Source organism: Cariama cristata, unplaced genomic scaffold (genome assembly GCF_000690535.1).
Source record: "Cariama cristata isolate BGI_N322 unplaced genomic scaffold, ASM69053v1 scaffold19606, whole genome shotgun sequence".
NCBI classification, from domain to species: Eukaryota; Metazoa; Chordata; class Aves; order Cariamiformes; family Cariamidae; genus Cariama; species Cariama cristata.
The window spans coordinates 1,280-12,832 of record NW_009624026.1 but is presented as its reverse complement, the minus strand read 5'-3'; the positions used below and the strand labels follow the sequence as shown (position 1 = coordinate 12,832).

At 39.3% G+C, this 11,553-nt stretch overlaps 1 protein-coding gene across 1 annotated transcript; it reads left to right on the top strand.

Annotated features, from left to right (window-relative positions):
- Nucleotides 1-333: 333 nt before the first annotated feature.
- Nucleotides 334-10,280, top strand: GLE1 (GLE1 RNA export mediator; the record flags this gene model as incomplete). Its single annotated transcript, XM_009703016.1, has 15 exons — nt 334-558; nt 1,587-1,712; nt 1,916-2,064; nt 2,386-2,446; nt 2,702-2,956; nt 3,739-3,967; nt 4,564-4,679; nt 4,868-4,937; nt 5,295-5,437; nt 6,324-6,514; nt 6,991-7,120; nt 8,047-8,151; nt 9,132-9,214; nt 9,387-9,450; nt 10,212-10,280. Coding segments are annotated over 15 exons (2,016 nt in total), but the record flags the coding sequence as incomplete, so codon positions are not given.
- Between the last annotated feature and the right edge of the window lie 1,273 nt (nt 10,281-11,553).

The window sequence follows — 11,553 nt, the reverse complement described above, 5'->3', positions numbered from 1 at the left end:
CCGTGATACATCGACCCCTTGTCTCCTTAACAGTCAGGGCTTGAAATATATAAATCGCCCCCTCTGCTGCCTTTCCAGCGGGTCGGGTCCTGCCTCTTTCGTAGCGGTTAAGCAGGGCAGGGTTTAGGGAGGAGGTGTTACAGGAGTCGTGGTCCTGCAAAAGTAGGGGAGCTCGGAAAAAGTGTTGAAAAGACAGCAGAAGAAATGGGTAAATGGGGTGCTGAGCTGCAGTTATAAAGCACCTGCTTACCTGCACAAACGTTTTCAATGTGTTTTAATTTTTCATTGCTTTCTTGATATGTTTTGCATTCACAGAAAATGTTTTCTCTTTAGGATATCTTGGAAGGATGTATGTCTCCTCTTGTGCTGTCCTCTTATTCTGGCTGGGTCTTAGACAGAGTGATTGGGCAATCAGCCCAAGAAGTCGCACCCTCCAGAAGTCCAACGCCTAAAGAATTCACTCCCTTCACAAACCGCTCATCTCCGCTGGAGAAGGTCACGTCTGCTAGCCATCAGGGCTCTTCATCACTTCCATCTCCAGAGCCAAGTGAAACAAAGGTAGCTCTGATGATAATCCATATGTGAGCAGCTGTGACAAAAAGTGTGATAACTTGCTACCATAAATTGTCTGATAAAGGTTGGTTTGTGCTCTGTTAATTTGTGGGGGAAAACGTGCTTAGTTTCAACTTTTTGTAGGATAAACAGGTGATGATAAAATTGATATTAACAGGGTTTTCATACAATAATGTTTCATAGTAGGCCACAAGCAAACTCCCTTTTTCACTGTAACTAAGGAAAATTTAGTTGGAGCTGTATAGTTCTATGGATTAGCAGGCCGGGATTAATCCGTTTGGAGGGATAAGGTAACAGAGTAGGGTCAGGCCTGTTGTAAGAGTCTGTGAGTAAACCCCTTGGTTTCTCTGGAGTCTTTGAATGACTGAGATGTGTTATGGCTCTGTTTTACAAGGCAAAATTGTAGGAAGCTGGGCAATGAGCAGTTGAATTGTGGAGGTAATGAAGTTGATGAAGCACCTGGAAAGAAAACAAATGTCATTGCTTTGCATTAAATTATGACTTCACCCGGTAGCAATGATACCGAGCAGCAGAGTTTTGCATCCTCTTGGCCCCATTTAGATTTAAGAAATATATTGTGAGGAAAACATCTTAATGAAGCAGCAAGATCTGATGGAAGTTCTAAGAGAGAGTCTGAAAACTCCTCCTGAAGAATGATTCAAAGTATAAACCTGTCTTGACGTCTTCCAGTGTAACATCTTCACTGAATATTAAGGGAATGTGAGGATTCTGTCTAGCCTTTCTAGGTAACGGCATTCATGAATGTCCTATAAGCTCTTGGTAACTCTGCTCCCAGTTTTAGTGATTGGGAAAAGTAGTTATCCCAACCTCATATACATGCTGGAGGATAATCAAAATGGTGAGGCTACACTGCTGGGGTATATAACTACTCTAAAAAGTTGTGCATTGGTTAACTCCTTTGTTTCTCTACAAATAATATGCAATTTAGGAAACTTGTTTACCTGGCTTCCTCCATGTCAGTCACTGATTTTGCTTATATGCTGACCACACAGGGAAATTATGATCTTAGTCTGCTGGAAACGGATCAAGAAGTCTTTCCAGCAGTTCTTCCATCTAAAGTTACAGAAGTCGAAGGCTGCATTCGGATGTATGAAGAGATGCACAGGTTGAAAGGAAAGGTAAAAAAAAAAAAAAAGTTGAGGGTTTATGGGAATCACAGAAGAGCTACCTAACCAGATGTAACAATGCTCTGGTAGAAGTAGCAGGACAGTAAGTTATCCTAAACATTGGCCCACTTTGGGCAATTTAATTTGTGTGTTCTTCTGTCCAAATTCTGGTGATTACTATGTTGTGGTGCTTCTGGCACCTCTGCAATTTGCAGGAGGGGCTAAGGCAACGGCAGGAGCAGCAGGAGCAGATGGTGAGGGCGGTGTATGACCTGGCAAGTGAACAACTCAAGCGCTTTGATGAACTGAAGGAGCTAAAGCAGCATCAGGAATTCCAAGATTTGCAAGAAGTCATGGAGAAGAGGTGAGATTAGCTCTGGTATCCGTAAAATATTTAGCATTTAATCAAAGCAAGGATTAATTCTTGTGCCTGACAATTCTGTGCTAGTCACTTATGCTTGAAAATCTCACCTGCAGCTTTTCTTACATTAATTATCCTGTTTTTGCTTGTCTTTCCAAGTAGATCTCTGGCTGCTGTTGGGGTTTCAATGGTTAGAAAAAATCTGTATTTGTGACACTTAAAGTTCCTTTAGCTTGGCTTATTTTAAAAATAACTTACTCTTTGTTTGTATTTTGTCTTTTGCATGTCTTGAATACAGTTGTTCTGGTTTTCTGTGTGTTGTAGTTCAAAGGAGGCTCAGGGACAGCAAGAGAAGTTGAAGGAAGAACACCGCCACAGAGCGAAGGTCTGAGACTTGTAAGAGTTGTCTTTCCTAAAAGACTGTGACTCCCTGGTGGGAACTGGAAAGACCAATTGATTGATTTATATTTACATGGCACCCTTGAAGCAAGAATGTATTTTTTGGTGCTGTTCTAGACACCTGCTGCATTGTTGTGGAAATGCAGTAAAGGCACATATCTTGTAGGAGCAGGAAGGAGCTGTAAAGCTGGAGTTAAATAACTCCAAGTATTTCATGTCTCTTGCACCTTTTTCTCCCCAGGTATTAAACCTAAAACTGCGTGAGGCAGAGCAGCAGAGGCAGCGTCAGGAAGAGCTGGAGCGTTTGCGGAAGGAAGAGGGCCAGGAAAGATTGCGTCGCCTTTATTCCATCCAGGAGGAAGTGCTGCAGCTTAACCAGCAGATTGATCCCAATTATAGACACAAAGACTTGCCAAGAATTGATCTTTCTGCATACAGTAATCGTGGCAACCAGATTTGTGGACTGGTCTCAGGACTCATTCGCACAACAAGTGAGGTAGAGGCTCTAGAATTGTTCTTAACTTTGGTTATCATTTCTTTGTAAAGTTTCATGTAATTGTCTTCGAAGGCAGCTTGTTATGAGGCCATTAAATAAGATGTCACAGAAATGTTTTTAGATATTCATCCTATAAAGTATCTAATCTAAAGAGAGAATTCTTTTCTACGGCACTTTAGCGGTTCACTTGAAAATGGCTTATAAAAATGCATGAGGATTTCTACAGGAGGAGGATTCAATATTAAAATACTGTAAACTCTTGATGCTGTAAAGTTCCTTTTTGAGACAACCATGGAAGCGGAGTGGTTCATAAATTGTTAAATACTGAACACATTATGATTCTCCTACACTCACAAGCCTTTTTGCAGTAACTAGGTTTCCTTGAAATTGTTTTTCTCTATGTAAAGGTGGGATGCAAACCTTGAAAAATGAAACACTATAATGAGGCTAATTCTCTGTTCCAGCTTGTCACAGCTGGATTTCTGCAGAGGAAGCTCTCTAGGCTTTGTGTTGGGGTTCCTTTACACTTGTCAAAGTGCATTATTAATTTTTGTTGTCCAAGATCTTGTGAGATCTAGTCATGGACTAACGTGCAAATGTTATGACCAATGTTATGTACAAATAAAGGAGAGAAAGATAATTTCACCAAAGAGGATAAAATGTGTAGTTGACTCTCAGATTATCTGAAGGCTAATGCTTCAAAGGCTCTTTGCTCTTGCCCTTGGTCTACAGATAGTGGAACGTAAGGTTGATGCTATATTACCTCCCCTGTTTCTCAACAGAGAGGTTTCCCTACTCAAGTAGATGTGGCCAATACTGAACGAGCACTGCAGGAGATGCGAGGGTTGATATCCAGCATGCAGCAAGAAATTGCTGCAGCTGTGGAAGAAAAAAGGAGGAGAGATGAAGAGGAAGAGAGACAAAAGAAGAACGAGTTGCTGAAAAAAGAGCAGATGAAGGCTCAGACTCCTGCTCCTGCACAGCAGTCAGGGGGAAAACAGCAGAAGGAAGGTTGGTTAGGCTTTTTTTTGTTATTTATTTTTATTTTTTCCTTCCTTACACCCTTTTTTACTGTTAGGCTAAATACTACTTTGGAATCTTACTGTTGTGACAACATACCTTCTCTTAGCCTTTACTTTTAGTACAAGTAGCGAAATCGGTATAGGACTGCTGGCAGCAAGCTTTTGAAATGAAACCGATGCAGCATAAATAGACACTATTAACTGGAGCAAAACCTGCTCTTCCTAGACAGTATGCCATATATTGGAATATTAGAGAGTAACACTGTGCCTTCTTGCGAGTGTAGGTGGCTCATGCATGATATGACAAAACATACAAGGACAGACCACTGAAATGGCTTCCTTCTTGACAGTAAGTTAGGTCCAGATATCCTGCATATGTAAGCTACTAAGCTGAAGAAGTAGAACTCCTGTATAGCTTGCAAACTTGTAGTTCATTTATGAACACAACTTTCTAAACTAAATTCTGGGAAAAAAGCACTTGTGCAGCTGTTAGTTCCTTACATTTTCTTTTTAAAAAATTTCTTAAGGTTTTCTTGAGCTTTGGGTCTTAGTTTTCTGCTATTTTTTTTTTTTTTTCAATATCAGGACTTCAAGTTAAGGCAGAAGAAAGTACCATGCAGTGGTACCAGCAGCTTCAACTTGCTGCCGAGCAATGCGTTGCTTCTTTCAGTCAAATCAGCAACTGCAAAGACAACAATGAGGTACGAGCAAGCGATTAACACTGCTGAAAGTAATTATCTTGATTTCTAGGGGAAATAGGAGAGCTTTCATTTTAAATAAATAAATTTCTAACTTAGCAGCCTCTGTTAACAGTCTGATCATCCAAACTATCATAGTAGTTTACTTGTCTGTAAAGATTTCTAGAGTTGTTTGTTTGTTTGTTCTGCAGGTTAAGAAGATAAAAACAGACTTGCAGAAAGCAGCTACGATCCCTGTGAGCCAGATCTCTAGAATAGCAGGTCAGGAAAACGCCAAGAACCCAATCCAACTGAAATGCCTTTTGCTGTAAAGATTTTAGTAGGACACAACATATCCAGCATTTCTGTAATTATCCCTACAGCAGAAAGCTGGTATGCATACAGTCCAAGTCTTTGCAGCACAGTGTTTGCTTGTGTTTTGAAGGTCTGTTGCTTCCCTCAGAGGCATCTTGCTTCATCATGATTAAGTTTCTTTAATCAGATGTAGAAAAGGTGCAGTTTGAGGTGCCTTGCCCTTCAGGATGTAGGTATAGTTTTTGTGAAGTTGATGTGGTCTGGTTAAGACTTGTCTGCCGTTTCCTAATCTTCCATCTCCGTACATTCCTTCTGTATTTGCAGGCTCTCAGCTGAGAGAGATATTTGACAAGATCAATAACCTGCTCTCTGGAAAGTCTGTTCAGAGTGGAGGGCGAACTGTATCGGTGACTCAGCATCCACAGGGTCTGGATTTTGTTTATTACAAACTTGCAGAGAAATTTGTGGTGAGGAAATGTTCTCTTTATTGGGGTGGCAAAGGTAGCTGGTGCTTAAAGAAGTTCTTTTGGGCACTGTCTTCTGTCTTCAACTGCTAAGAACAAAATTACTAAGTGTTTAGCTTGTGTGTATTAATTTTTATATGGATTAGAGAAAAGTGCTTTTTGGATTAAAAAAAGGTGAGAGAACTTAGTTTCTCTTTGCCTTCCATCTTGTATTTTATGTCTTCAAGGAGGAAGAACTATTTTAAATTCCAGACGTACATGTTACATATTCTGAATTAGTTAGGTACAGTCTTAGTGGAAAACAGGTTGATAGTTAATTTATAATCTATCACAAAACTGTATATATGCTCAAAACTTTACATCTTGGCAGAATGGGGGTGGGGGGACGGGACGGGAAGCTAAGGCCCAAGAGGCAAACTTCTGTCTCAGCTGTGTAGTTAGCACTTTCTGCTAAATGAAACTTTTTCAAGTTGCTTTTTCAAGTTGGCAGTATTTTTCTGTATTCTTTATTTGCTAAATTTGGGGCTGTTTGACATTTTCTTTTGTCCCTGCAGTGACAAATATATGCAAAAATTAACCCATGTTGTAAAGCTGTGACTGATTTGTAAATATTTGAAAATGATTGTTTGGACTGAAAATACCTATGCAGCCTTGCACTTTATGCCTGTATTTGCTAACCCTTTTTTTCTGTCCTGAGCCAAAGTTTATTGTCATCCTCTGTGGGAGGTGAGGACACAGGGCTTTATCAGTTTTTCTGTGGTTGGCTACATAGCTATGGAAACATTAGGATCCTTTAGTAGAGGCTAATTACACAAAAAAGAGGAAAATTTTTTTTGGTCTGAGAAATAGCGTGAAGGGGTGGGGACTGACTTTCCTTTCCCCTCTCCAGAATCAAGGAGAAGAAGAAGTAGCTTCTCACCGTGATGCAGCTTTCCCGATTGCTGTGGTGGCCTCAGGAATCTGGGAAACACACCCTCGAGTTGGAGACCTCTTTTTAGCTCATCTGCACAAGAAGTGTCCCTATTCTGTGCCATTTTACCCTGCGTTGAAAGAGGGGACTTCTATGGAAGAGTATCAGAGGTAAATTTATTAGTGGACTTCTTTGGCATGAACCTGCAAGGGTGAACACTGTATTCTTCTGCATGAACTCCAGTTTTCCCCATCTCTGATTATGTAGGCACTGTGACATACTGGCACAGACTCTGGAAATTCACTCACAAGTGTGCAGCTCCCCTGACCCTGTCTCCCTGGAGATGCTGTGTCCTTCAGCTTTGGAAGTGCTCTTTTGTTTCTTCTTCCTCGTCCTTCTCAAAGAACGGTTGATAGCCATAGCTTGATTCAAGTTAGATATCTAGTACAGAACCTAAATATTCTACATGGTGTAAAATAGTGGAACATATGATCCAGAGGGTAATGATCAGCCTTTGCAATAATTCATGTCTGGTTTTGGAGTATCCCTGTACTCAGTACAGTTGACTTAAAGTAAGCTGAGAACTGCAAGGACTCAAGTGAATGTGTTTTGCCGTACTAATACTGGAATGTCTTCTCATACTTAGGATGCTTGGATATCAAGTTAAGGATTCTAAGATGGAAGAGCAAGATCGTTTTCTTAAACGGATGTCGGGAATGATTCGTCTTTATGCTGCTATCATTCAACTCCGGTGGCCTTATGGAAATAAACAAGGGGTATGCATGTATGGTATTATAATTAGAACCTTGTTATTATCACAAGAGTCTATTAAGTGTTTTGTAAACTTGATTTGTAGTTAATATGCGCTGAACTTAAACCAGCTCATAATATATTTGAAGGGAGATGGTCATAACCGTAATCAACACAGCAATGTAAAGTAATTTGTAGTGTAGACCTGTCCTGGTTTTGGCTGGGATAGAGTTAATTTTCTTCCTAATAGCTGATACAGTGCTGTGTTTTGGATTTAGGATGAGAATAATGTTGGTAACCCACTGATGTTTCAGTTCTTGCTGAGCAGTGCTTACACTAAGTCAAAGACTTTTCAGCTTCTCATGGTGCCCTGCCAGCGAGGAGGCTGGGGTGCACAAGAAGCTGGGAGGGGACACAGCTGGGATAGCTGACCCCAGCTGGCCAAAGGGATATTCCATACTGTATGACATCATGCTCAGCATATAAACCAGGGGGAAAACTGGCCGGGGGCTGCTGCTCAGAAACTGGCTGGCCATCAGTGATGAGCAATTGTTTTTCATTTGCATCACTTGTTTTTCTTGGGTTTTATTTCTCTCTCTTTTTGTTATTCTCCATTTCATTACAGTTTATTATTTTTATTTTATTTCAGTTATTAAATTGTTCTTATCTCAGCCCATGACTTTCCTTACTTTTACCCTCCTGATTCTCTCCCCTGTCCCACTGGGAGGGAGTCAGCGAGTGGCTGTGTGGTGCTTAGTTGCTGGCTGGGGTTAAACCACGACAAGACCTTTACTTCCTTTCTGTATATTTTCATAATGATGAAGTTTTATGTTAGGCTATTGTAAAATAACTTTATAAAGAAGAAAGTAAATCAGAAAACTGCTTGTTTTAATAATAGCATTTTGCAGGTTGTGAAATAAGTGGTGGGTAGATTTTTTTTGTTGCTTTATAGCCACATCCTCATGGGCTGAACTATGGATGGCGCTGGCTTGCTCAGATGTTGAATATGGAGCCTCTGGCAGATGTGACAGCTACCCTTCTTTTTGATTTTCTGGAGGTAAGCGATGTAGGTTACTGGTACTTAAAGGGATCTAAACTGGTGACACTTTTAGTTTCCAAAGGGATTGCTAGGGGTGAGGTTCATTGTGATTTTAACAGCAGGTTTTTTTAACTTGTCCTTATTCCTTCAGAAAGGAATGTGAATATTTCCACATTCTTGCAAATACAGCTTTGGAGCTGAATGATTTCAAACCAGAAGTTTTTATACATGCCAATTCTGTTGTTGTATTTGGTTCTGTTTAAGGTTCCTGGTATTTTAAAAATAGTTGCATGATCCTATAAGGTCTACTAAGCACTTGGCATCGGTTTGTACAATGCAGCAAGGACCTGTGGCCTTTACAGCTGAATTAGTCCATAAAACAGGATGGGTTTTTCAGGTTGAAAAGGACAGAGCCTGATGTATATTAATCCTATATTCTAGCATATAGGCCTATGCTAAATATGAGCCAAAATTAAAGGCTGAAGTCAGGGGAGACAAACACTGTTGAACACAAGCAGCTTCTGTGCTTGTCAAATGCCTTCTAAAGAACTTTAAAAGTAGAAATGAGAAAGTAAAGTGCAAAGTGAAATACACCATGGGGCTTCTGTTAGTAGTGGTGGAGGAACATTCATCCTGTAAACTGACTGTATGAAGAAAGCTGATGAATCCACGCTGCTGTGATCAAGATGGGGAAATGACTACAGTTACACCCTAGCAAATGGTGTTAGGGAAGGCTGTTATTTTTGGAGGGAGACCGGAATGAGAGGAAGAATAACGTAAGGTTGGTGTCAGTGACCACCACACAGTCAAGAAGAAAAAAAGGTGATTGTGGTAGCAGTAATGGCATTTAGAGGATTTGCTTGTTTTATTGTAGGTGTAGGTATATCTCTCTAAATATTTGGATAAAATATTAAGTGGTTGATAATGAACATTGGAGTTGTCATGCTAGTCTGAAACCCAATCCTGGAACCTGGTCGTTGTCTATTTCTGTACCACAGGTGTGTGGCAACGCTCTCATGAAACAGTATCAGGCTCAGTTCTGGAAAATGATGTTGCTTATCCGAGAAGACTATTTCCCAAGGTATGGTCTCTGTGGTTAGGAATGTGACATAATCCTTGTTTTTTACTTCATGAGTGTTTGCTCTTGAATGACTGGTCTGTCTTTTCCAATCTCTACCATTCATCCCCACACCCACTTGTAAATCAAACCCAATTTTCTAAGTAGATTTTGAAACATGCTGTTATTTCCACAGAATTGAAGCAATTACCAGCTCTGGACAGATGGGCTCTTTAATGCGTTTCAAGCAGTTCTTGGAGGTAAAGCAGGTGGTTTGGTTTTTTGTGAGGTGGTGTTTTGTTGTGTTTTTTTTTCCCAGTTTTCGAGTGTTTTGGTTTTGTTTTTTGTTTTTTTCCCCTTCATTCAATATATACATCATTTTGGTAATGGGGCTGCTACTGCTTGCAGCATACCTGGTAGTCCAGACCCGTCACTATGATGTAACCTGTCTTTTGTAACTTTTCAGTTACTGAATTACGTTAATGATAGTTACAATGTCAAACATCTTGCTTCTTTCTTGCCTCACATCTAATTTTTCGCAGTGAAAATGTATTTTGATTATAAATCAAGTTCAGTGAGACTAGTTGCAGTGAGAGGAGGTATACAGGTTGAGGATTCTGCTGAGTCATTTCTACAACAGATTTTTTTTTTTATCAGTGGTTTGCTTGTTTTTATCTATTGTCTTGATTAGATACATGAGGAAGTAGACACTTTGAACCACTCTGAGGCGTGGTTTAGCATTTGTTTAGCATTGTATTCTGCATCTTTTTTTTAAGAAAGCTTGAAAAACTATAAAATACTTGATTATTTAAATTGTTTTGTGAATGTTTACTTAGATTATGATACTAAAATACGATAGCTTCAGAGTGTTTGTACTTTCATTTCAAAATTAATTTTGGTACATTTTATTAGCAGTGCTTTGAATGTGTGCAGTAAGAGCCATGACAGTTCCTGAGAAGAGATGGCAAATTAAGATACACATTTCTTTTTCCTTTGTTCTTTGTCTTTCTCTTTCCACTAGGAATGTCTACAGCGGAAGGAAATTCCATTACCAAAGGGTGCTCTGCAGTCTTCCTTTTGGAAATCATAAATCAGTTTATGTTTATTTCCCCCTGGATGTTGGTGCTTTCAGACCTGGCTTCCTGTTTACATGTGAAGGCAAAATAAAGATATTTTGCCTATTTAATTCATCAGGATTTATGCTAGGCAGAACAAACTTATGTTTAATTTGTTGCAAATAATTGGAAGTTATTCTTTGCTGTGGATTTTTATAAGTGTTTTTTTGTATAATAAATTATGAAAAATTGAAGACTTTTCCTTCATATGTTTAACATGCGGAAGATGTTTTAAATACAGTATCCTGATGACCTCAGGGCTTCAGAGATTAAAGACTCTTGGACTGAAAATTTGCACAGTGCTGTTCTGTTCATGGAAGTGAAAATACCTCACAGCTTTATGAAATCTTGACAGAGTAATCAATCTCAGAAACTTACCACTAGAACTTTATTTTTGCATTTATTACATCTGTCTTTTATAATTCAGTTTTAATTATGCTGACGTACTTGCATCCTGTTTGTCTCAACATCTTAAAACTACAGTGAGATTGGTAAAGGCATTTGGCCTAGCAGTATGGACACTTAACCGCTGTTGAATGTAACTTTGCTCCAAGAGGCAGTACTCTCGATTTAAGAGAGGTAGACTCGCTGTTTTAAAAAGTTTGCATGGATAGTAGTAACTTCATGGGGGAAGAGCAGAGTTCCTGAAACTACAGAAATTCTGTGTCCGTTATCCATCCGATGGATAGAAGCTAATAATCCATTTTCTTATTTAAAAGAAAGAAAAAAGTGGCACAATGGTGCATTCATTTTAGCACTTTTGCTGATGTTCTGCCATCACTTGATGAGGAAATGGTATGCATTTTATAAGGGCTCTTTATGTAAATGGATTTCTTCCTTATCAATATTACGGTATTTTATGTATCAAGTACTGTAATACTTTTGTGCCAATGGTGGATTATTCTGAGAACAGTTCATTCTAGAAATCTGTTTAATATTAAAGTTTGATTTTTCTTCTTAATCTGAAGCTGATCCAGTTTGGGTTTTTTCTATAGGAGAGGAATGGTCAAGAAAATCTACAGCTCCTTGGTAAATAAAAGAGAGAGATAGTATGGGAGATTTGTCTGATTTATGGTGCACTGTCCTTGAACTATTTTGGTGGCCTCTAAGATGAGAAAATTTGCTTCTGAGTTCTAGAAAGTAGTGCATTATTTTTGCAATATACTGCTGCAGGTTAAAATTATTATTTTTACCAGATTGGTTTTTGTTGTTCCTAGACACACCACAGTTTGAAGCTGTAGAAAGTGG